Source organism: Coenobita brevimanus, chromosome 71 (assembly GCF_032717465.1).
Source record: "Coenobita brevimanus isolate Jiangsu-jjx chromosome 71, ASM3271746v2, whole genome shotgun sequence".
In the NCBI taxonomy this organism is placed as follows: domain Eukaryota; kingdom Metazoa; phylum Arthropoda; class Malacostraca; order Decapoda; family Coenobitidae; genus Coenobita; species Coenobita brevimanus.
The window spans coordinates 723,280-750,388 of record NC_137024.1 but is presented as its reverse complement, the minus strand read 5'-3'; the positions used below and the strand labels follow the sequence as shown (position 1 = coordinate 750,388).

Sequence of the window (27,109 nt, the reverse complement as noted above, 5' to 3'; positions counted from 1 at the left end):
CCCCAACCACCCCTTGGATATAAACCTGCACAGGCTCAATCCGATTGGAGTGCTTTAATTACCCACTAAACCACCAGATGCCATAATCTGGTTATATGGTTACTACCCAGCATAGTAAATGGTTTCCTAGTGTAAAGCATTTGGCTTGTCACTCAGTGCAGAGACACCCATAGGTTGATGGAAGAGGAATGAATGAAGGAAAGAAAGACAGAAGAGGGAGTGTACAGTAGAGTCACCCACAGGCATAAGGAGGAGGAAAGAATGAAGGAAAGAAGGACAGAAGAGGAAGAAAGGAAAGAAGGAAGGAAGATCATCTAAAAATATTTCATGGAACACTTTCCACCACCACAGTCAGCAGGGAAGTGACTCCTTATAAAGCCACTTAAACCATTTGTACTCGAAGTTATCCTCTGACAACAAACTTGTATCTACCTCCTCAGTGTTGGCCTTAAATTTTGAACTCCCCCTGTCTACGAACTCATGACTCTCAGCTTCAGAAGAATTATAAGAATGGCAAACTGCCTTCTCACTCTGGGATACCATTGACTGTATTTGACAAAGCACATCTTTATCCAACAACTCTTGCAAGTCTGCCAAGAGTTTCTTTTGGCAAACTTCAGTGCAGTTTATCGCAAAACCAACGGCAGTACCCTCAGTCCTTTTCAACAAATTGTACGCTTTCTGAAGGCATACAGCAACAATCTTCACTTTTATATTAAATTCTTTTTTCATAACACTATTTTCTTTAAAGCTCAATTGTGCTGATGGTTGGCTTTCAGTATGTTGCGAAGACTGTATTTCTGCTGATTTGCTAGCCACATCGCAAGGGAGAGATTTAGAGGCATCGCTGGTGTTTCTTAAGTTCATTCCACCCTCACTGACACTGTCACTACCTTTAGTACCTGGTAAGTGCGCACACATCAGCTTCTCAACATTGGGCAGGACAATGTTGTATAATCTACTATATGTGAAACCCAGTTTCATCCATACATGACTGTTGTCTGGATGGAGAGATACAAGGTTCTGTGCAACTCTGAGTGCCTTTTTGTGCTGACCATCAGCAAGGTAAGCATCAAGCAATGCTGAACAACTTACAGTTAGCTGTTCTGATGTTTTTGATGATGAATGCAATTCTTCTGCATAACTTACAGCAGCTGCTGAACTATCTATCTTAATACAAGCTCTTGATAATCCTTCTAAACACTCTCTTCTGCTTGTGCCACTTGATGGTAAAGTTTTTAATATTTCTTTATACTGCTCAAAAGCAGCAGTGAACTCCTTTTTCATAAACTTATAATCTGCTATGAATTTCTGAATACCAAGCTGATCCTCGGGTGACACAATGTGAGTGGAGTCAGTCTGCACGAACCATCCATCTGTACACACTCTGGCAGTGTACTCACCTACTTCTTGCTTATTTGGACACTTTTCTGCAAACAAGTCATCATCAAATGCAGCAAACTCCATTTCACACCTGCAAAAGACAGAGAAAAATGACAATTGTATGAATGCACCTACTGGTACAGTATTATTATCAGCTGAAATAGTATTGCAACCCCAGGCTAATCATAACACAAATCCAGTGGACTGCAGGCAGAAGTACTGTATTAATTTTTTCATGAGACAGGGAGGGGACCAAGGGATGTATGCATAACCAGGCAGCTCCATCACCCAGTTATATTGGTGTCACCACACGATGACATCCTTCTCTATCACCAACTATTTCCTCTACACAACTCACAGCTACTGCATCCAGTAAATGATGGCCTTGGGGGAAGGTCAGGTCAAGTGTTTACAGAAGTGAAATGTCTGCAAGAAAATTATACTGATCAAAGGTAGGAGGCACAAAATATCAGGTTATTTACACATCGTTAGGTGGTAGGTGGGGGCGCTTACTATCCACTCACTCAATGTAGTGCTCTTTTGGGTGTCTGCCTTTTCCTCTCTTCCCTCCTTCCTCTTCTGTCTTTCTTTCCTTCATTCTTTCCTCTTCCTTCTGCCTATGGGTGACTTTACACGCCCTCTTCTGTCTTTCTTTCCTTTGCTGCGTCCTTTTCCTTCTGCCTGTGGGTGACTCTACGCTAAGTGACAAGCCAAATGGTTTCCTGTACACCAGGAAACCATTTACTATGCTGGATGGTAACCATATAACCAAATTATGGCACCTGGTGGTTTAGTGGGTAATTATGACGCTCCAATCGGATTGAGCCTGTGTAGGTTTATATCCAAGGAGTGGTTGGGTTTATTGCTCACATAATGCCACTCAGGGATTAGTGTGGCTGGGAACTCTCATCTTTGATGTCAGGACCAATTTGCCTAGCCCTTGGCTTCTACGCTTCTCATGGGGCGACATAGGCTTGGATGATGGATGGATGGATAAAACAAACTTTACTAATTTTCCACGTCACCTCTGAAATGTCATAAAAGTACCCCAACTAATACTATCACACAAGTCCTGCATGGGACAAGCCTTGCATGTATTCAATATGGACGGCAGGTGTGTATGCCGAAGTGATGATATGTTGCACACAGGAAACTGCTGGTTCTCATGAAAAGGACTACTGAGTCTATGCCCACAAATGAAAAAACAGACCCCCCCTCCCCCAACACACCATCCTCCCTTAAAGAACCCATCACTGACCCTTCACCATGTACAGTATTTAGTTTACAGCACTTCCTTTTCTTCCATCTAATTCAGATCAACTCTCCTATACTCTGGTCATTGTAACTTGGCCTAAAACTGCCATCTCTCCACTCAAATAATAACAAGGGATTTGCTATGCATGAAGTGCTATAGAAAGAATGTAGGGGCAAGGTATTGTCTTATGTTGCCATTCAGCTGTGACAAGAAACTAAAATGACAATATGATACCATACTAGTCATCAGTAAGTGTTATGGAAAGGATATATGGATGTGCTACTGTTTTATTCAGCCCATAAGTTATGGGATATGGGCAGAAATAGGATTAAAATGTCCCCAAGTTAACCCACTTAAGTTCAGGGCAACTCTGGCACCAGTATTCTATTCCACCAAATGCAAGATGATTACCAGTATATTCAGCTGTGAGTTAGTCAATGGAGCCTAAGAGTCAGTACTGGCACCATTAACCACCTAATGATCAGGATATTTAAAGTACCGAATACTCTAGTCCAGTTAATGTCACACAATTTATTCAGTTCAGGGTCTGCCATGGGAGAAGTGTGAGCATCTGGGGTAGGACTGCAAGAGGCTGACTGAAAAAGACCTGGGACAAGGTCACACAGTATAACCTCAGGGATAGGGAACTGAATGGAGAGTCTGCCAGCAGCATGGAGAGCCGCCATTAGGTAGCCATGGCCAATGCATGCATGCATGCATGTTGGAGCCTTTATAAATGAAATGAAACAATATATATATATATATATATATATATATATATATATATATATATATATATATTTATATATATCTAGGCTGCTTCCCCCAAGGAGAGGGAGGTAGCCGAGACAGGACGACACACTACCAATTCACTCATCCATACAAACACATTCATTCGCATGTTAGCCCCAAAGGGGAGAAGGACAGATCCTCACCGCACCACACCACCCGAGGGTCAACTGTGCAGTGAAATCAGTGACATCCACAGTAGGGCCCGACAGCAGAGCTGGTTTACCCCTGCCACATCATAATAGACCCATCCCCTTATATATATATATATATATATATATATATATATATATATATATATATAAAACAGTGTATGGATAGTCTCTTCTCATCCTTTATTTTGATCAATTTTGGGCTAAAATTAGTGCATCTTCACATTGAACACTAGCTATATTTCATTATGTGGGTATAATTCTTCCACCTTAACAATTCATGACATTAATATTATGATAAAAGTGGGACACTGAATCTTATTTATATCATGTAGTGCAACAACATGGAGTAACAGATAGAAGAAGGCAATTACAAGTTCTTGAGATGTTTATAATGTGGTTATACCCTATCAGAGAGTTCCAGGAGGTAGCAAGGTGTCAGAGATACTGCTGATGCTGAGGTAATTGATAATATACACATCAGTTATGAGGAAGACTTACGGAAGAGAATGTGGAGACACTAGCTGATCGCGCAGGGTATTTCCCACTTGTTGATGAGCTCACATTCCGTCGAACCTCTGCTGCATGATGTCTGAAGAGTTTAAAACATACAATTTTCTACGCACAGCATGGTACCTATATTCTGTATATATATATACTGTATACAGAACATAGGGAGTAGGCTGTAGCACCAGCAGATCAGAGTGGTACTCTCAGGGGTAATGGGAATGCTGGTGATATGAGAGCTGGAGCTCCTGTTTCACTAGCCACCAAAATATCCTGACAATCCCTCTCTGCTGATCTTTTCAGCCTGACACTGATATAGATAATAGATCTGCATGCCCTCCCAAACACTTTTTTGTGCCATAAAAAATATTTGATTTTTTTTGTGTGCACTCTATTACAAAAAAAATAAATAAATAAATAAAACCACTGCACTAGATGGTTAATACCGTATTTACTTGGTAAGAGGCTTTTTTTTCATCTTGTTTTTGTCCTGTGTGGGCTGATCTCATGTTGAAGGTTGCTTGAAACATGTTTTGGTACAGTGATTCCAACTATATTATGACAAATTCACATTCTCAAGGTATGCAATTCTGGTACATAGGCAACACTGTTGGCTAGTGGATTGTGACTGCGTGGAGTGATCTGGAAAGAAAAAAAATACCTACTTTGGGGTATTTAAGGAAGCGGCCAGCTCCAACACCTGGGGATTAGGTTGCCGTGTGGAAGCGGTGGGTCTCCAGGCTGGCCGTGGAGATGATCATGACACCTACATCTGCAGCAAGTGGTGTTTTCCGACGACCTCCACCCGGCCACTGTACCTGTGTTTACTAACCATCGCTCTGTTTGGACGTATCACTGTGTCAGTGTATCAAACATACTCAAATGTACGCAAGAAAACGCTAATATCCATGGGAAACTTACTAAATTAACCAAACCCAACATAATCTAGCATAACCAAAAGTAATCCAACCTAACCTAACGCGTTTGACTGCAAGCTTTTAAACATAAATACGTGTTAGAAACGTTAGAAATGAACAGCTACTGGTAGACGTCAGCAGAATATTTACACATTCTAACTCCATTGATCATCATATGCACTGGTATCTATAGGTGTTACTATTTTTTAGAAAGAACAAAAATAGAGCTCAGTATCATAGCACAAGACTATTTTTTTTCAAAATGTATGGAAGAAAACAAAACAAAAAGGCTGGTAACGCTCTTATTATCAGAGGCTCTAAATTACCATTTGCAAAAAATATCAAATAAGAATTCACTACATAATTACAGGAAGGGAAGTGGTACATAAACTGATTAATGAATGCCTTTGTTGTTGTCAAACAAAGATGGCGTCGGGTCAGAGGGCTTTCGCCCAGAAGCTGTCAAAGTAAGGTTTCACTTTTGTAGGATAAATGTTATTTTTGTCGCCTGTGACTTAACCTTATGTACAAGAGTAGCGCATTTTAGTTATCTGGTGTACTGTGAGGAACCGTTGCGTTTTTTATATTTTTTCCGAGTGGCAGCGTTCAGGGACGTTTGTAATCTTCATCTGTATCTTAGGCGATAGGTGTATCATGAGATATTTCAGTCAAATTGTTTGTTATATACATTTCTCTTACAGCATAAAGTTGGTGGGAACAATTATGTTTACTTTCCTGACCCAGATATGGGTCTCTATGTATTCTTTGCCCCCCAACCTGTACCGTAGATGATGATATAGCTGTGATTTATGGTGGGAGTGGCACCCTCCTACATGAACAAACTTCTCTATTGACCTACTGAAAATGGTGAGGTCTTCTAAGGTCAGGAAAAATGTGGCATTCAAAAGAGGTGAAAACAGTTTTGTGGCAGTTAGTGATGCAGTCCTGTAGTATGGGACATGTTAACCAACTTTTCAGCTTTTGCTAATTATGAATGAAAATTCATGCAAACTTATGTAATTTTACACTTTTATAGACTCACAGAACTTCTGATGCTCAGTGTGTCAGTACAGTACTGTATTGACTTTTTCGTGTTCCTTAGATTTGTCCATTTTCTTTCATCAGCTTGTTTTTGTCGTGTGTGGGTTAATTTGATGCTGCAGATTGTTGGGAAATTGTTAAAAAATATCAGTCTAACCTCAACTAACCAAACCAAAGGGATTTATCATGTATACAGATGGCACTGTTTTGTCATACCCGGCAACAAACACCGTTCCCTTCACAAAATACCTCATCCCCTTCATTATGTACTAATGCAGGGATAGGTGAGGTTAGTTTATTATCTCAGAACAAGTCTCCTGCAACCCACAACATCAAATCAGCTCACATAGGACAAAAACAAGCTAATGAAAATAACAGGAAATAGTGAAGTAAATGGTATAGTATTAACTGTCTAGTGCAATGATTTTAAATCTTTTTTTGTAATAGCATATACCGATACAAAAAAATATATACAGGTATATATTTATTATGGCACACATACCCCATTTTTAATTAAAATAATGTACGGTAGTAGTATTATGGAATATTTATATAGCCTATATATATATATATACAAAATCTAGATTGCATTAGTGGAAAGGATGTTTCACTTGGTTTTACATGATATATTACCTAGAATACTGTGCATAGTAAATTGTATGTTTTAAACTCTTCAGACATCATGCAGCAGAGGTTCGACGGAATGTGAGCTCATCAACAACTGGGAAAGACCCTGCGCGATCAGCTAGTGTCTCCACACTCTCTGCTGTAAGTCTTCCATGTAACTGGTGTGTTTATTACCTGTTACCTTATCATCAGCAGTGTTTCTGACACCTTTCTACCTGCCAGAATCTCTGATAGGGTATAACCACATTACAAACTTCTCAAGAACTTGTAATTAAACACACCATGAACTTACCAGTCCCACCTGGAGATGCAGTCACTCCACAGTCAGACAGTTTAGGACTGGGGCAGGAAGCCTTTGCTGGCTCTTATATTGCCCCCTCAAATGCTTGAATAGCTTTCAATAGCTTGAAGATCTTAAATGGGTGTCCTTTAGTTGGTCCTTGGTTCAGTGCAAAAAGATTTTGAATGTTAAATCCCTCCATGCCATGCTTAATTTAGTTTACTGTACTTCTTTTAGGTCACTTCTGAGCCTTCTCATTTCAAGTGACATAAGGCTGGTTTTCTTCAGCCTTACTCCATATGGATTGTTTGCTATGGCAGATATCATTTTGGTTATTCTTCTGTGGACTCCTTCCAGCAGATCAACATCCTCTGTTTGTTACTCCATGTTTTTTCTCTACATTGATATTCTGTAAATAAGATTCAGTATCCCGCTTTGTATCATAGTATACATAAGTGTCATGAATTGTTCAGGTGGAAGAATTATACCCACGTAATGATATATAGTGTTTAATGTGAAGATGCCTTAGTTTTTGCCCAACTTGGACCCATATAAATAATGAGTAGAGGCTGTCCGACTGTCCATCTACAGTATATATATATATATATATATACTGTATATACACACACACATAGCTACTGCAGATAGACAGCCTTTCCTCGTTATTTAAAGGGGTCCACGTTGGGCCAAAACTACCGGTAACGCATCTTCACATTTAACACTATTTTTCATTATACAGTATATATATATATATATATATATATATATATATATATATATATGGTATATGTATGTATGTATATCCATCCATCAGCCAGTCCTACATTGCCCCATGAGGAGCATAGGAACCTGGGGCTAGGCAAGTTGGTCCTGACATTTAAGATGAGAGTGACCAGCCTCACTCATCCCTGAGTGGCATTACTTGAGCAATAACCCCAATCACCCCTTGGATGTAAACCTTCACTGGCTCAATCCGACTGGAGCGTCGCAATTGCCCACTAAACCACCCGGCACTATAATTTGGTTATATGGTTACCACCCAATGAAGAAAATGATTTCCTGGTGTACAGGAAGCCTTTCGGCTTGTCACTTAGCGTAGAGTCACCCATAGGCAGAAAGAATGAAGGAAAGAAAAACAAAAGAGGGAGTGTAAAGTCACCCGTAGGCAGAAGGACGAGGAAAGAATGAAGTAAAGACAGACTGAACAGGAAGGAAGGATAGGAGGGGGAAGAGGAAAGGGCAGACACCTGAGAGCTGCACTACATCGAGTGGGTGGCTGGAGAGCGCCGCCACCTACCACAATCTGAATTGTGGGCAGGTGCTGTCATATTGGAAGGTTGATATGAATAGTAACAATGTATTTAAGGTTTATTGAATTTCATGCAGGTATAGCTTAGTATTCAGTTTGTGAGAAAATAACCAGACTATAACTGGTGGATGGTAGGAGATGGTCAGTAAAAAGGCATATAATGTGTGTAACTTGTGCTGGTTTGAAGGTATCACACTAACATTGTATCATGTGCCATTGTAGCTGGACCCTCTTACGGACACATTGGAGCCAGTTGATTATGAAGACTTCCTTGACCAACACCAGCTGGAGGCAGACCGTGACCCCCTTCGACGCATTCTTCATTTTCCACCAGACGACATCGCAGTCACCCTTATTCCACGACACATACGCACACTCCAGCCTGTTGTGCCAGAGGAAGGGTTAGTCCTTGCACGTATTCAGTCAGTGAATGAGTGGAGCATTGAATGATTAAATGAAAGAATGGATGATTAAGTGAATGGTTTTATTGTAGGTAATAATGGTGAAGTAACTGCATCAGTTGGAAGATGTCTCTTATGTGTAGTTTAGCTATCACTTAATTATTTTTTTAGTTTGGGGAGACTTTATAGTGGAGGAGTTTTTTTTTTTTTCTAATGTGCCTAAGAAATATCCAGAAGTTTTCCCAAAGTCCTTCTTTTTAGCCCTCATGAAAAATTTTCTCCCCATCAAGCACATGCATAAAAACATATTGATCATCATTAGACATAAGAAATAGTGTGTGAACAAGAGTGTAGTGGTAATAAGTTGGTAATTAGTGGAATTTGAACTTTCCACCAAGTGGAACTTTTACACACTGTAACCCCCGAAAGACTGTGACCTAGGCCTAAGAACCCTTATAATCGCTCCCAGGATTCATCATAGGGGAATGTCATTAGCAGAGATTTACTTCTTTATAATCAAATATTAAAATGACGCTGTATTTCCTATTAACCCTTCCACGCCGGGGCCATTTTTACCGAAGTTGTCACCTCAGTAGGGGCAGTTTCCCAGAAATTGCTTCTTTTCAGACCTTAATATCACAGAAAGTATAGCACTTAGGGAAACATATTGAAGACCATATTACTCACAACTCTTTCTCTTGCAAGTGAAAGTATCCTCAGGTCTGTAGATCATTGTGTTGATGAGTAATGATGTGAGGAAGGGAACTAAATTTTGGCGAGAGAGCTGGACATGTCTATGCATCTGGCTGGGGTGACGTCTATGGCTTTGCTCTCAGCGTGATAACTTCTTCACTACTAGATAAACTAGACACTGTTGCATCCAAGGCATGCCTTACGGCACTATCATTGAACCTTTTTCTACTATCCTTGGAAAGAGGCTTGGCAGGGTTGGATGATGCTGTTGGCTACAGGCGGCACAGACATAATCAGACAAATAGGAACCTTAAGGCATCGTTGGACACCTGGCAGAGGCACGGGCCAGACTGACTCTCACGTGCACCTTTTGGTGCCGAGATGAAATGGCAGCTGGTTCAAATGGTGGTGGGAAAACAGTTGCATGTAGAGTCACTACCTGGCGGCCCTGTGGAAGCCAGATTGTGATGTATATAGACGTTACCCGGTGGTTGGGATTAAAAGAATCCTGTATTGGGGTTGTCCCTAGTACAGCTGATGTTTTCTATGGATTTCAAGCTAAACAAATACCCTAAACCAGCTAATTACTTTCCAGTAGTTGCTGGTAGCTGTTGGAAAAAAGAAATCTGAAATGTGTAATTAGATTTGTAATTTGAGAGTCTCGTCTTGGACTCTGACCTTATGTACAGTCACAAAGAAGAATCCCCCTGGAGAGGAAGGGGGAAAAGTATACTTCCCCAGTATCCCTGCTTGTCGTCAGAGGAAACTGAAAGGGACCTTTTTGTCTCCTGTCTTTCTGTCTTAACTCTCCTCTTCTGCTTTTCTGTCCTACCTCTTGTGTTGATATTTCTGTGGTTCATCTGGCCATTGTTTTTCTGCTACTCCTACAGTGCCATATAGCCATATTATTGCCTGGTGCTAATTCTTCATTATTCCTTCTTTTCTTCTGAAGGAGGATCACCAAGTAAGTGTATTTGTGGATGAATGTTTCCTACCTTAGAGTGATGATTGTGTTATTAGTTATGGAGCTTGTAGCCACATTTCACTTATGGTTGTACCTTTCAAGGTCAGTGGTAGCCACACCTCCCTGGGTTGATGGTAGCCACACCTCCCTGGGTTGATGGTAGCCACACCTCCCGGGGTTGATGGTAGCCACCCATCTATTGCCTTGTGAAGAATTACTAAGTGTTGGTCAGCTGTGTTGGTGTGCAAAACATGTCAGTCCCTGTGCAAAATAGGTTGGGGTGGAGGATGGTAATGTAATCACACAAACAGAACACTTGCTAAATGCGAGTCTGCATTTTTTCATGTAGCTAGATGATTTATATTTGTGATCCTGGTGCATTGTATTATTATTCTTAAGGCTTTGTTTTATGTTTAAAATTTTAGAGCTTAGCTGTATTTGTGTTGGGTAGGATTGTAGTCTACCTTGGGCTAGCTTAATTCACAGTTCTTCTAATGAATTGTTTAGGCTCTAGACATTTTTTTCAGTGTTTTGATTTCAGTTATTCAAAGGTAGTGCCATTGAGTGGTTTCAGGGCATTGAGTTTATGAGATGTCTTTGCACTGATGTTACTTCTGTGCTGAGAAAGGGCCTTGTATATGCCTGAAGTAAGTTAATAAAAAATGTTAATGATGATATGAAAGCCGGTTGAGTGCAGTCAGCATGCTAGGGAAGTGTGGTGGCTCAGCAAGTGATGGTTGGCTCTGGCCCACACACCCAGTGTTAAGTTGATTTTTCTTTCATTTGTTCGTCATCTAATCCAATGTTGCCCCAGGAGAAGCATAGGAGCCCAGGGCTAGGCAAGTTGATTTTGATATTTAAGATGAGAATGACCTGCTTCACTTGTCCCAGAATGGCATTATGTGAGCAATAAACCCCAACCATCCCTTGCATGTAAACCTACACTGGCTCAATCCGACTGGAGTGCCTTAATTACCCACTAAAACACCAGGTGCCATAATTTGGTTATATGGTTACCACCCAGCATAGTAAACTGTTTCCTGCTGTGCAGGAAACCATTTGGCTTGTCACTTGGTGTAGAGTCGCCCATAGACAGAAGGAAGAGGGAAAAATGAAGGAAAGAAAGACAGAAGAGGAAGGAAGGAACGAAGGAAAAGAGGGTACTTTATTAATATGTAGGATGACTGGTGGGTTAAAAATTTGCCCACAGTAAAGAATCTGCCTGTGTTTACCAGTATGATTTGAGTGTGATGGGATTAAATTATTCTGTTGTTGACTGATAATTTCGTAATGCTTTAGGCCAGTGCAGTACTGTGAGTGTACAGTTTAAACTGGAGAGAAAAGATAGAGTGACTTATCATATGAAGGTACTGTATGTGATTTCATCTGTTTTGTGGCTCATAATATGAGGGTATGTGATATCATGTGTTAGTGTGTAACAGACTACTGAATCTTTGAAATGGGCTCAAACCCCTAGCCACAGATAGGGAAAATAAAAGTTGAACTCCGGTAGTTACTTTGATGTAGTTATTGTAGCCAAGGAATCCATCATTTCATGTTTACAGTGTAGATGCATGTTGATAATACTTGCAGGTCTGGATATGATGCCCACATGAGTGATTGTGTGAGATGCTACACAAGGGACTGGCTCCATGTGAGCCGACAATACCTCCACCATTCCACCTCTGTGCCTGGTCACAACCAGTTGGTGAGTGAACATCTGGCTGCTCTCCAGGCTGGACCACAGCCAGAGTTTGAGGTGGATCTGGAGGATGAGGATCACTCACTAGGGGATGGAGACAGGGTAAGTCACTAATACAGTTTGCTGAGATACAGGAAGGGTGTACTCTACCTATATGTATATGTGAAAAACGTATACATTATATTAATTTTTTATGTGGTTTATGAAGCAATCTGTTTAGCTAGTAATATTTTGACCCATTCACTTCAGTGACATATTTTTCACAATACAGTACTCACACTGTCACCAGATTGTTTTATAAGTCAGGGAAGGACACCTGTAAGTGATAAGTTTGATGAAAGTTGTATCTAACATTCCAGTTGAAAACATCTCCTCAAGACTCCTAACTCCATTGGGAGTTAGCAAGAATAGAATATGATAGACACATTGTATTGTGTGGCTTAAATTGATCAGTTGCATGAAATAAAGAGTAGCTAATTTATAACTGCAGGATCCTGGCCCTGGTAGTAACCGTCACTCATCATCACACTTGTCTGACACCCCACGAGGCAGTTGGGCTAGTTCTGTGTTTGACCTGAGGAATTCCCTGGCTGACCCTCTCCTGCCAGCATTGCTTTCTCGTGTTCCCCTCGAAACCGTGGATGCCAACAACCAGCAGGCCAGACTTATTAACAGACAGGTCAGTCCTTATGTTACCCCATGTCAGTTGTTTTCGTGTTGGAAATTATTGTTTTTTGTACTTCTAATCTTTTACTCATAACCAAGAATCATGAGTAGCTTCAGTCTGTAGTAATTTTTTCTTGCATACATGCTGGATTAAAATGTGCATTGGTTAAGCTTGTTGTGGCGTTTAGTGCTGTATACTCCTTGTTACTATCATCATTACATGCAGTTCTCATCAAAAGTCAGGGATGTGTTCCAAAATATCACAACTTTTTCCATATACTTGGTAATATGACTTTTGGAAAACTGGCAAATCAACTTTATAGATAACAGTAATTCATAAGGCAAAGCAGGGCAGTGAATGTGAGTGTCCCTAATAAGAGAGAATAGGGTGTGGAAGTTGCATTTATTGTTTGTTTATGATACTTTCCTGTAAAGTGAAGGTGAATGGAGAGTGTAAGGCTTGGAGTGAATTAGATTAGAAGTTTGTTTAAGAAATGAAGTTTGAAATAGTGAATTTAAGAAAAAGTGAAGTTATGACCTTTAAGAGGAATAAATTCATGGAGTCCATGGTGATACTCAATTGTCAGGAAATGGAAAATATGAGTGCATTCAAGTATTTGGGTTTTGTGATGAGCAAGAGTAGGAGTTTAGAGGATGAACTGCAAGAAAGGGTACAAACAGGGAAGGACTGCACATACATAAATTCAGTGAGAATGAAGTCAAGAGTGACAGGAGCAGAAGTAGTTATTTGAGAGAAGCATGTAGAGTTTGGCAGAGAGACAGAGAATTAATCCCCAGCCTGTGTTCTGGGATCGAATAGTTGTTAAATGTGGGTTTGAGCCAGCCTCTACTTGCAGGTTTAAATCATCATTCATAATTTGGACCTTAGAGGAATGTATTACTCGTGTTATGCTCTGAATTGTGAGTAGTCCCAAAGTTTGTCTATGTCCTTTCCTCTCAGGAGTCTCTGTTTGTGCTATACCCACCCCAAGATGAAGAAGACCTCATTGAGCGCAGATTCTACCCAGAAATACCACTTCCTCATTCTGGGCACCGTATCCAAGTTAAGTGCATCAACCTCAGACTGGAATTGGAAATTGAGCCCATCTTTGCCACCATGGCCCTTTATGATCTGCGGGACAAGAAAAAGATCTCTGAAAACTTTTGCTTTGATATGAACCCTGATCCACTAAAAAAAATGCTGAACTCTCACATTCCATATCAGGTAAGTAGTTGCCTCTCAGTTTGAAATTTAAGTTTGGTTAGGTTGAGTAGTGCATTACACCAAGTGTCTTAATCCCGTCAGTTGAGTTATGTAATTTCCACTCAATGCATGCCATGTCTACATGATTTTGTTTTGCTGTGAAGAAACTTTTCAGTTAAGAAGATTTAAATATAACCTTCATTACCCCCTTGATAGCTACTGCTCACCGTAATGTTAAATAAAATAATTGACAGGGAGCAAGATTAAATCAAAGTGTCACTATCTTGGAGGGGTTTCAAGTACTTGGGTAGTGTGATGAGTAAGGATGGAACTTTGGGGGATGAAGTACGTGAAAGGGTACAGCAGGGAAGGAAGGTTGTTGGTACACTGAAAGCAGTGATGAGAAATAGGGAGGTGAGTATGGAAGTTAAGAAGTCACTGCATGATGGTATTGTGATCCCTACCCTGACGTATGGAAGCGAGGCGTGGACCTTGCAAGAGGGGAACAAGTCAAGAGTGAGAGCAGTGGAAATGAGTTACTTGAGAGGAGCATGTGGAGTGACGTGGAGGGACAGGTTGATGAATGAAGAAGTGAAGGAATGTTGTGGGGTAGATGTGGATGTGGTTGAGAAGATTAGGAGAAATACACTGAGGTGGTTTGGACATGTGGAGAGAATGGAGAATGAAAGACTTACTAAGAGGGTGTATGTAGGTGAGGTGGAGGGAGGGAGAGGGAGAGGTAGACTGAGGATGAGGTGGAGGGATGGAGTTGAGAGGTATATGAGGGAGGGGGGGGTGAGTTGGGGGGAGGGTAGTCAAATGGTGGGTGACAGAGTTACTTGGAGGCGTTTTGTCTGCGGCCACCCTTTTGCGGGCGTCGGGCTATAGATAGATAGATAGATAGAAAATTCTAATCCTGAAGTGCCTCAGCTGTTGTTCAATCCCTTCAGTTTGAGGATGTATATACTGTTTAATTTTATCTTGCTTCCTTCAGTGGACTATATTTAACTCCCCCCCCTCTTTTTCTGAACTGGTGGAGGAAAAGAATTTTTTTTTTTTTTTTTTTTTTCCCCCCATTGTTTGGGGTTTGCAAGAATGAAGTGGCAAAATACACCAGCACTGTGAAGGTATAAAGGCACAGCCACAAGTCAGCATCAGAACTGGGAAATAATTACAAGTCTTATTATACATTTTAGATTTCCCTCTCAAGAATTGCTGGAAATTGTTGGAAAGTAATTTTTTTGTTTTGATACTTTGTTAAGCTATCAGCCTTTATAATACTTGCCCAGCTGTACCATTTCTCAAGAGAAAGCTTAGTACTGGGTATCATTTTCATAAATTGAGTGGTGACTACCAACAACCATGGGAGGTACTACCTTAATAATAATCGTTACCCATAAGTATGATAATTATCCACATAGTCATCACTTTTAGGCAGAAAACTCGGTCTGTGTAATTTTTAAAAAATCTAAAATAATAATTTTTCCTGGATATGCCTGTTTCCCAGTGTTGTAGGTCCAATAGATTAGTGAAGTAGTATTTAATATGATTTTATATTGCTACTACAGTATTACTGTATTATTATTTCACCAGGATATCTCAACACTGAGCCGGACATGCATCTTTGATATCACATATCCATCAAGTGACCTGTTCTTGGTGGTACGGCTGGAGAAGGTGCTGCAGGGGGACATCAGCGATGTAGTGGGACCTTACATGAAGGATGATGCAGTGAGTACTGCCACTGACTAACTGCTAATGGGGAGGAGATCTGGGTAAGGTGTGAAAGGATATTGATTTGATGTGTGAGGGAGGAAGGTGTGAGGAATGCAAACTTTTGCCTATTGGGGATCCAGGATCACAGAAATTGAACCCAGAGGACCCTGGGCTGAAGCTGCTCTTCTGCAGTTAGCCATCCTTTTTCCCAAGGGATGATGAGGGATTCTTATATGATTGGGCAGCAGAACTACTTAGTTATATTGGTGACCCTGTTTGAAGGCATCCTTCACTTAAAAAGCTTTTCTGATAATCCCAGCCGATATGGCATGTTACAAGGTATGTTGTCTTTCAATGGGGGGAGGGGGGAATAAATCAAGATGTTGCTAATGATGATGGGGGAAAGTCTGATGTATTTTTAGTGTGATGAACTTCTTTGCTCTTAAAAACACTTCTGGGGCATGTGAACTGCATGAAATTGTTGTGTTAAGTAAGGTTAATGTAGGATTTTGTGGCTTCAGGTAAAACCACCGATGGTACAGTTGAATCACAGCTTTCACATTACTCAGATTTTTCTAGCTAAACAAAGTCTTTTTCAGACAGCACTTGTATGCTACATGGCTGTAAATAGCTTTGATCCATTTCACAGGGTTACTTTGCGACACAATGCCGTTAAGACATTTAGCCTCATGAATGCATCTGTTTGAGGATTTTTGGTCGACATTAAGGACAAAATTCCTAATGTTTGCAACATTGGCAGCTCTAAATTTTGATTTGTGTAGTATAGGCAAGTTCTATGCCATTGTGTAGTATAGGCAAGTTCTATGCCAGAAGTGTTTTTATGAGTGAAGGATTCTAATCCCTCCACCTCCCTAGAATAGTTTGTTAATGAATTTGCATTCATATGTACCAGTAATGCACACGATATGGCTGACTGTAACTAATGTTTTAGTAGAGAGTAAATGGGTATCTAACATGAAAAAAATATTTTCACTGTGCCATTACAGAAGATTGCCCATTTTCACCAATCTCAGACAAATAAATGTTCACCTAATAAAGTGTTGTTGCATTTACAAATGTGTTAACAGAACCGAGAGAAGCTGAAGTCAGCAGCGGTGGCATGTTGTGAGCGCCTTGGAAAGTACCGAATGCCACTTGCCTGGACTGCTATCAACCTCATGAACATTTTCACTGGTGTTCACGGAGACAGAGAGAACGCACCGGAACGGGAACCTTCGGGCTCTAATAGTCTTGGTGAGATCATACAATACAGAAATTCCTCCAAATAAACCACCTTGTTTAAATTAATTTTATTTAGTTATTTATTTAACTTTTTTATTTATTTTGCTTAACAAATTAGAGAAAATTTTCCTGTTAAAGTTTCATTATTATATAAGGAAGTCTATGTGGGACAATATAGGTTTATATTTCTTTGAGTGTAGCAGAGTTTCTGGCACTGTGGTGTGCTCCAGTGGCAGGAAGTACATTGGAGGAGGGAGGAGAGGGGATAGAACTAAGATTTAATGACTTTTCATTCTCATCATGAAAGAGTTTTACTTTAGATCTCCTCCACCCCATATAACAATGGGAAATAGGATTAAGATAGTGTTAATGACTAAGCCTGCCAATAGAAAATAGGATTTAGACAGTGATAATGACTAAACATTAATATGTGTCTTGATATCACAGTGCTGTGACTGCTTCAAATACAGTTGAAGACTAACACATATCATGGAATTGTTGTTTAAGGGGAAGATACAACAGTTTTGACCTGACATACTAAAGAAGGTCCAAGTCAGGCTGAAACTGTTGTATCTTCCCAGTAAACAACCATTCCCATTCATGTGTATTATTCTTCAATTTATACATTGTTGTTTCCATGTCCAGACCGAAAACAAAGTTCATCGAGCTTTGATGACATGAAGCGCAAGAGTGGCACTGGCAGCGGGTCGCTTACACGCCGTGGATCATTAGAACGACGCAGCTTCACTGAGAAGAGGCGCAGCTGGTCTCCAGAAGAGTTTGGGGCATGTCTTGATTCATTTAGACCTGTCACTCTCACTGTCTCATCATTTTTCAAACAGGTGGGTTTCTTAAGCTTGAATGTTTGTTAGCATTAAAGACTTGATAACACCTTTTCCTTACCAGTTTATTTCTGTATATGGCACATTATTATCTTATATGTTCTTAACCCATTGGGTCCAGGGATGTGCTTTCATATTGTTATTGCTGTGGCCTGACATTAACCAAATTCTGTACAAGAGGGATAGGTGGGATCCAGTCAGTTGTGGCGCATGGGGATCAGCTTCCAAGAAGTGGCTGGGGTTTATTGCTTTTGTAATGACACTCAAGAATGAAGAACTGGTCATACTCACCTTAAATGTCTGATTTAACTAGCCCAGCCCCAGGCCCTTACGCTTCTAATGGAGCAGTACTGGATTGGATTAAATTTACTCTTATGTCCACAGTACAAGTATACATACATACATACATACATACATGCATAAAAATGACACAATGCTTCCTCATAAGGAATCCCCACAATGAAGTTGGCCATGGTACAGCTGTTTTATTTTGACCAGAAGGTAAACCAAGTGTCATAATCACCTAATTACTTCCCAGGTGTTACTGAATTGCATAAGCAACTCAGATTTCAAAAACAAAAACATACCAGTAGATATATGTAGTATAGAGAGATTGAAGGGAAAGTTGAATAACATTGTTATTGATGTGAAAGTTGGAAGGACGGTGTGGTGGTACAGTGTGGTGCAGTGCAGGGTAAGTTGTCAGTTTGTGTCCAAGGAGTGTTGTATTGCAAAATGCTATGACTTTTTATATGCAACCAGTAGCAGCTGAAAGCTGGAAGATATTGGTATGTCAGCTTTATAGACAACAGCAAAAATTTAAGAGAATTTATTGTAATTTACTGGGGACTTGATAAACATGTAGTAGTAGTAGTAGTGATAGGAGTACTGTAGTAGCAGTAGTAGTAGTATAGTAGTAGCAGTAGCAGTATTAGTAGTCGTAGTATAGTAGTAGTGCTAGTAGTAGTTGCAGTGCCCTGCTCATCTTAATGTGAACCTGGTGAATTGCAGGCCAAAGTTGCCCTTCCACAGTCTGTGATTCTTCTTTCTGGGAATGGGGAAGGGATTGAGGGATGTTTATGTACCCGAGCAGCTACACTGGCTAATCGTATTAGTGCCACCATGCAAAGGCAATCTTCTCCAGCACTAGGCAGTGTGTAATGAGGACTTTCTGTACTTCCATTAATTACTCTTGATCTGTTTCCATTTCAGGAGGGTGACAAACTGCGTGATGATGACCTGTACAAGTTTCTGGCTGACTTAAAACGTCCGTCCAATCAGCTGAAGAAGAAGTGCCTGCCGGGCCTCCTCAAGCTGGACATATCACCTGTGCGAGACCACCCCAAATATTGCCTCACCTCTGAGCTAGCTAGACTCCACCCTTACCCAGGTGACATTATACACAGCAGTTTTCTACATTTGGTAATAATAAGGAGTTCTTATATTTGGGTTGTACAGAATCTTGCATCTTTTAGACAAGGTTTTACCATAATTTTTAAGTACTGTAGATTGTTTTGTTGATATTGTTGTTTTCTTAATTTTGTGGGATTTGTCGTGGTTTTATTGACGTTATTTGGACTGTATGCCATTAGGAATAATCTGATTTTTTCTGAAGCTAGACAATTCCAGCATCTTTTTAGGTTTCATGGGTATTAAGTCAGTGTTCACTGTACACTATATGCTTCTGGGAAATGTATAGTTAGTGTTATGAATATATTGCCATTTTGTTATCTTTTTTTCTTCTTCTTCTTCTTCCTGTTTTTGGAAGTTGAACTCTGTAACTCATGTTGGATTTCACAAGAATAAGGTTATTTGAGATCAAGTAATCTTAAACAGTTCACTTCAGACATGTGAAACTACACCAGTAAGTTAGACACATCAACTCAGATTGCACTCATACCTTTGATGATATTAATTGCCAGTATATCCATACTTGTGTACACTAGCAAGTGGTAGTCTCTGCTTATCATGTGATTCTACCTCTGACTGCAGGGAAGCCATAGACAAGGTTCACGATGAACAAAGACTTATCTGGCACTAACTCCTTCAATCTAGTCCTGTACTTTTTATCATCTCTAGCTGTCTATCTATTGCCAGACGCCATAATCCTATAAGGGGTGGCCATTTGACTTTGAGTTATTTGTTTATACAGGGAGGGGCACTAACCCTCCACCAACCCACTTGTTGACACGTAGGGAGCACGTATGATTTGGTTATATGGTTACCATCCAGCGTTGTAAATGGTTTCTTGGCATACAGGAAACCATTTGGCTTGTCACTTAATGTAAAGCCACCTGTAAAGGAAATTGTAATTTAATTTGGGACTGACCTATATTAATGAAAGGGTTAATGAAAGCTACATATAAATCCTCCAGTTTGTAAATCTCTTCAGAGAAAAATAAAACCATCTGATGGTGACAGTAATAGAATATAAAATACATCATCACAGGGAATATAAAATAATCATCACAGTGAAAAAGTTAACATGGTAGTTTAGAGCTTTGTCAGACTACATGAGGAACAGTTGGTAATGATACTGTTATTCAGGCAGTAAAGAGATGCTTTAGGCTACTAACAACAGGTGCCTGCATGGTGTGAAACCCTGTCCATGACATCCTTTCAACCAGGGTTAAAGTGTGGGTAGATACTATGGCTCACAAATGTACTGTTGCCCATAAAAGTTCATGGGGATTCGCGTGACTGCAGGTATATACAGTCATCACCCATATCTTAATGCTGGAGGAAGATGCCTTCACACTGATATAACTGGACAGGTTATGTAAATATTCCTCAACTCCCTCCCTGTCTCTCCAAAAGAGGATAGTGGACTGCAGGAAAAGGGCACCTTTGGCCTGCAGTTCATCAAGTTCACAGTTAGATGAACCTGGGACTGTCATTTTCTTGATGGTGAGTTCATGTATAGTGGCATGATGACACGTACGCAGATACTCATGGCAGGTCTTCTTGTGTGCATTGTCACGTGGCGAAAGACTTGATGGGGACTGGAATTATCCATACTCACACAGACCCTCATAATCTTATGTAAATGACAGTACTGTACATGACATCTTATTGCACCACCTGGCTTGTACCTCAGCCTCCATTGCTCATGGTTCTGCAGTGTCAAAATGCTTATCCAGTTTTGTAATGCCATTCCCATATCTCCAGACTTAACATCTTTTTGGTGTTGTTTTCCAAGATTCTGTTTTCCTTTGAAAATTACATCTCTTCATTTCATATCGTAATACAGAGGTCTGTAAATGAAATTATTCTTAACTCTGGTGGAAGTAATTGTCATCATCCTGACCCCTATTCTTTCCTTAAAATGGTGTCTGATGGAAAGAGAGCATAAAAGTGGGAAAAGTATCAGCAGCATGCTTAGTGAATGGACCACACAATTATTCGCACAGCATTCAGTTCCCCAGAATCCTGGCTCTAACTCACAAGCATAACTATCCACAAATATCTAATATATTTTTCATTATAGACTTACTTCCATACACCTTCCAGGTAGTCATTCCGTCCACTGTCTGTTCATCAAAGAGTGCCAAAAACTGTGTCAGATACTCTTCGTAGTACATACTTCGTCATTCCAACTTGATCCTCTGCCAGTTGCTTACCCCTGTCGGCTTAAGTCTCTCACATTTTCACATTCATTTACTATATCCATCCACCTACTTTTTTGTCTTCCTTACCACCTCTCTCCTTCAGGCTTACTCACCTATACCTGTTTAACTATCCCATCCTAACTTCTTATGAAATTGGATAACAGATCTGTAGTAGCTACAGTTAAGAAAACTTTCAGATCAGCCATTGTATTTCAGCTGGCAGTGTAAGAGACAGAGTTTCAAGGATGAGCACTGATATTCCTTGATGTTCCATATTGTTTACTTCTTATTATGTAATTCTTGATCATTATGCTTATCCTTACTGCATACTTGTATCATTAGTATTTAAAAAAAAAGAACTAAAAACTCATAAACTTATACTATAATTTGTTTTTAAAGGCTCCATCATGCATGCATGTGTCCTTGGTCACTTAATGGAGGTTGTCCACGCTGCCCGATATCTGGCAGCCTCCCTGTATTTTATTGAGAAATATTTGTTAATCACTGTTCTGCATGAAAAATTTCTGGTGATTTCACTTGCTGCCTGAGGAGACCCATGTGCTGACAGATAACTATGTGATTGTTTTTCCAGTTACATTCATACTATCATTGTTGGTGCTTTTATTCTTATTTAACAGTGAAAACAATGAGCACAGTGTAGCTCCTAACTCATAAATATCACAGCAAGAACTTATTCCTCATACTAATGTGGCGTGGAATAACCTCATAAGGACGGTTCCTTATCTGCAGTCAGCGGGTCTGCTTCTTAAGGCAAACTGGGCTGAAGTAACAAACTAGTGTGACATATTCTAAAAATAATTAAGTACTGTAAGGAAAACATGAATGACAGTTTTCTAGTTTGCAGTAGTGTGAAACTGTAGAGATTAAGAGTGAAAGAAGGCCCATAATGAAAGAGAAAAATAGAAGTGATTGAAATAATATTTTGAAATACTGTACTATATGATGAAGGGAACAGAGCTGTGGTAAACATTACTGTGTGAAGTAAATGTGTATGGAGAGCACATGACTAAAGATGGAACCCCCCCCCCTTTTTTTTTTTTTAACTTTGTAGTATGGAGAATAACTGTCCTACGGATATATGTGAAGGACATTGAGAAAGAAAAATACAAACTAAGATTAACATATGAATGTGAAACTCTGGCGTAGCAGGAAAATGAAAAGTCAGGGGTAAGAGCAGAGGAGATGGGCTTATTGAAAAAATGTGTATGGAGTGCAGAGAAGGGATAGGATAAGAAATTACAGTAATGTGATTTGATAAAGATGTGCAGTAATGAGCAGGAGAGTTAAAAGCTGTGTGTATAGATGGTTTGGTCAGATGGAGAGAATGAGTGTGCAGTAAGCAGGGTAGTTATTGAGGTTTGGTGGCACCAGGCTTATCAGGATGTGAACTTGGTGGGCTGACCTTTTTCTGCAGCCCACCATCCCTTTTTGGTGAGATGGTAGAGTGGTTGACAAGACTGAGTTAAAAATGGATGGAGACATGGAAAGCCAAGAAGAAGTGGATAGATGTCGCAGTTCAGTGTGTAAGAAGATGAGGTATGGAGGTTGAGGAGGCTAAGGAACTGACAGGGCTTGAGCTAGTTGAACAAAGGAGAGCATGACAGGTTTGGTAACTCTTTTTATTATTTTAACTCAGTAATCATTGGATCGACTATCTGACAGGTAATGTGAAGGATATATGTGTGGATGGTTATGCCAGTAAGATGGAGGCTGGATTCTGGGGACTTAAATGGTGAATGAGTGAGTATGTGGCCCATTTTGTTGTTAGCAGTTGATTAGTTCTCTTCCCTTTTTTTTTTTTTTTTTTTTTTTTTGTCATCCCCCTTTGGGTGTAAATTGAAGCAGGATGAGAGTGATGATGATGATATGTACAGATGCTTTTGCCTGTAATTTGGAGCCAGGAATTGAAAGATTTAAATGATGTTTGCGTGTGTGTGTGTGTGTGTGTGTGTGTGTGTGTGTGTTTGATAATTTTCCAAAGTCCTGTCTTATCTTTCTTTCTGGGCCTTACTTCACTGTATCTTTTAGGTGGAAATTAGGATCATGATGATGATGATGGATTATGAGAGAGGTTGAAAAATTGATAATTATAGAAAGGGTAAGTTGAGCCAGTGATGAATGGTGAGGGGTGGAATATTTCAAATCTGTCGAATGTAAAATGGTGCTGTGTTGCATGCCAGTAGTGAATGGAATATTTGGAAATGCATTCAAATTTTATGAATGTTTGTGAGGGGGAAAACAAGGCAAACCTATGCAGGCATGGAACACTGTGTTCCAAAATTTATGTACGCTACAGTCAAGCTCAAAGTTTGCTTGTTATTCCACTGTGTCTACATCACACCGAGGGCATGTCTGTCATTATCCTCCTTGATACAGCATATCAGAGAAACTCATGTTTGTGCAAAGAAACATAATGCCTCACTCAGCTTAGGAATAGTAGCATTCAGAGGGAAGTAGAAGAGATGGAATAGTAGGTAAACTAATGTACCTGGCTGTATGCTGTATATGTTAACCTTGGCCTTGTACACTTAAGGACTCTTTTAAGGTGGTATTATCAAAAAGACTTGCTTATTTTCCCTAAGTCTTTGTAAAGCTCTGCCTGCTGTTCGGGTTTGGTTTCTTTGGGACTGGTCAATATGAATATTGTAATATTAGGCTAGTGAAAGTACTAACTCATTAACAACTATTAATCATTAACATAACTCATGAAAGGGAATGTGATGTGTGCTTATAAGACTCAGGCATATTGCAGACTAAATAGTATTGTTAACATTACTTATTGCATAATGAATAGTATTGTTGACATTCATAGTCATTAGTTGATTGTTTGCTTTAAACAAAGATAGACAAGGTTAAGGCCATGTTATTAAAAGATAGCGATTTTAAATTTATGCACGAGATGCTGAGCAGCCTTATAATGATGATTTTCAACTGATGATTACAAAATTATTGATCCTAACTTTAGCTTCCCTTCCTTCCATTGAATCCTTGCCTTACTTAACACTTCTTCACTGTCGTTCCTTCCAACAACCATATTGCAGCAGAGGACACAGAGGAAGAGGAGGAGGATGGTGATTGTAAGTTCTTTATGACCAGTTGCTTTGCTTATTATTACAGTAATATTCACTGTTGAATTAGTAAACAAGGAACCCTTAGCTACACAGTTTCCTTTTCTTTTTTTTTTCTTTTTTCCCCATTTGGTAGAATAGAGGAATAAATCCATTTTGTGTATGTTAGTGCAAGACTTCAGGCATTATTTTAGAGTTGTTATTGTATGTCATAGGTGTTTTGATGTCATGTTTTGTGGGCATTTAATTGGGATCCTTGTTTATTTTTCTTGCATGCCAGCTTTTTAGTTATTCTCTGCATGGCTGCCATAACCTACTAGCAGCATGTACACCCCAAAAAAAACATTCATTACCAGTGTGATGTGACACAATATGAGACAGATACCAAGGATTCTGAATTAGTACCAATACCTGATGAACATGGTTTCACTCTTACATATCATTTCAGAGTTTATTGTGCTCAGAGGTAACGAATATATATATATTTATACACAGTTAACATTCAGTTATCCAGCGTAATTCAGCCAACCCCCTTGCCGAATAAAGCAAAACATCAGAGATTACACAGTATCCCCCATCAGCTCAATATTCGGCATTGAGACAGATATTGCATTACTGTCTATCTCTACCCTCTATCCTAAAAACTTTCCCTTGAGTAAAAGATGAAAATTAATCATAAAATACAATAAAGTAATGGTATGATTCAGTAACAGAGCTACTGTTTATGAGCCGGTTGATACACCCGGATGCTGGATATTGCACAGAAATGCTGGTTATGTCCCGTTTCAGCGCCAGATATTGTATAATTTTACCAGATATTGCTTTAATAGAACCGAGCCAGCAGCACAGGATATTGTGTTGGACCAGATATTCTGATGATGGATAATTGAGAGTGTATATTATTTTTTTGTGGGTGTGCAGTACTAACATTACTGATCAGTTTTCTTTCTTCACTTCCTCAAATGCAACAAAATATCTCATGCGCCTGACACCTCCCTGTGGCCAAGCAGAAATGTTACTGAACAGTTTCTCAGGGTACCAAACAACAGTAACCAGAAATAGTTTTTATGACATAGCAAAAATGTGTCACATTGTGGTATAGACACCATTGAACCCCAAAGGATGTAGATTTTGCTAAAGCTAATTACAATACTGTACAGATTTTCTTATATCCTGTCTTTGTAAATTAACCAGTAGATATTTATAAGAAAGGGTTTTAGTACAAAAACCAGAAGACACAGATAATGCATCTTCCTCCCATGATTTGGATGAGTATCATTAGTGTTGCCAAGAAAGGTCAGCCTTTTGCGCTTACAGCTACCACCACCAAGCACTGTGTCTTAGACCATCACTGTAGTTCATCTGCCTTAGCTTGGCAGAGATTTTAATTCTTTTGCAGCTTTTTCTTGTAGCCCAGTGGCAGCAAATGCTACAGATCTACACCCTATCCACAGATCTACATGACTAAAGTAGTATCATATTCAAGTGTTTATGTCTTGTGACAACTCAGCATTGAGAATGGAAACATGGCAGTTTTAGGCCATGTTAAAGCAGACAGAGTAGTGTTGAAGCTGAGGCTGAATCACAACTCCACTGTGTATAAAAGTCACATGTAGCCTCCCCCAGGATTTCAGTTGAGGTGGTTTCTTATAACCCAGTAAACCATTTATTATGTAAGGTAACCATATAGCCAACAGATGGGTGTCTTCTGATCTGGTGGGTTATGTCACTCCATCTCAGTGCGTCCCAAAAAGGTTAAAATATGGGAGATGGTTTGGGTTTGTTGCTCAAATAAAGCCACTGGAGGTTGAGTGGCCATTCTCCCTCACTTTAAAAACCCGGACTGAGTATGGTACCTCCAGACCTCTAAGCAGATGAGGCAGTAAAGGATAATGCTGTAGCAACGGGTGCAGCAATGTAGAGCACTCAGAGTGTACACCCTCTCTGGAAATCTCACTCTGACTATTGGCTGGTGGGTACAGTGTAGCTAACTGGCTCAGAGGTGGTATTGTGAATCGTGAATTTGCAAGAATGAATTGAAGAATGAGTGGTATTCAGCTGGTTCTGCATTTTGTAAAATTTATCCTTATTTTTCCCATTATTGTTCCTACACCACAACTGCCAGTCATGTTGAGCATCATTGTGTTGGCTAGTTTAAGGAAGACTATCAAAGATTTTCGAGCACATTAATGTCCAGAAGTTAAAAATTAAGCGGGCTGAAAGCGTTGGAGGTGATGGTGTGATTCAAAAACATACAGCTAAGATTTCATGTCCCCAACTCCATTTATCTCTTCTATGAAGCCCTCAGAATCAACCTTAGATTTATCAGACATTGGTAGGGCAGCATCTGAATTATTGGTGGTACATTAGTAACCTCCAAATCTGGTTGTGATTGGGTTCCAGTCCAGTAGGCTGATTCTAGCAGATTTTGTTCTGGTGATCTTGTCCTTTCCGAGTTGTTACCTCGTGTGACATGTGATGGTGTTTAGCTTTTCCTCAGTCACTTCAGAAAACTCAGCTACATCAATTTGTTCAGCTGCTGCTACTACATTACTTATAGGAGCTGCCACTATCTGCTTCTCCTTCTACAATGTTTCTGTGAACTATATTCAGTATGTTTTTACATGATGGAACTTGCCCACTGCTGCAGCATGAATACTGAGTTATGGTTGTCTTAAGGTAGATGATTCTTTGTTACAGGAGAGGAATGTATCTTCATAAT

At 39.8% G+C, this 27,109-nt stretch overlaps 2 protein-coding genes across 2 annotated transcripts in view; one reads left to right on the top strand and one right to left on the bottom strand.

Annotated features, from left to right (window-relative positions):
• Positions 1 to 223: 223 nt before the first annotated feature.
• On the bottom strand, positions 224 to 1,468 carry LOC145406684 (uncharacterized). Its single transcript, XM_080277780.1, has one exon. The coding sequence runs from the start codon at positions 1,465 to 1,467 to the stop codon at positions 352 to 354; it is 1,116 nt and encodes a 371-aa protein (XP_080133906.1). The 5' UTR covers position 1,468; the 3' UTR covers positions 224 to 351.
• A 3,961-nt stretch (positions 1,469 to 5,429) lies between these two features.
• Positions 5,430 to 27,109, top strand: part of Zir (dedicator of cytokinesis) — a 79,687-nt gene continuing 58,007 nt past the window's right edge. The window contains exons 1-11 of the mRNA XM_080277998.1: positions 5,430 to 5,470; positions 6,722 to 6,836; positions 8,483 to 8,661; positions 11,912 to 12,122; positions 12,511 to 12,699; positions 13,648 to 13,911; positions 15,484 to 15,621; positions 16,695 to 16,860; positions 17,494 to 17,690; positions 18,903 to 19,080; positions 24,361 to 24,396. Coding sequence (XP_080134124.1) covers positions 5,430 to 5,470; positions 6,722 to 6,836; positions 8,483 to 8,661; positions 11,912 to 12,122; positions 12,511 to 12,699; positions 13,648 to 13,911; positions 15,484 to 15,621; positions 16,695 to 16,860; positions 17,494 to 17,690; positions 18,903 to 19,080; positions 24,361 to 24,396 — 1,714 coding nt within the window. The remainder of the gene's footprint in view (positions 5,471 to 6,721; positions 6,837 to 8,482; positions 8,662 to 11,911; positions 12,123 to 12,510; positions 12,700 to 13,647; positions 13,912 to 15,483; positions 15,622 to 16,694; positions 16,861 to 17,493; positions 17,691 to 18,902; positions 19,081 to 24,360; positions 24,397 to 27,109) is intronic.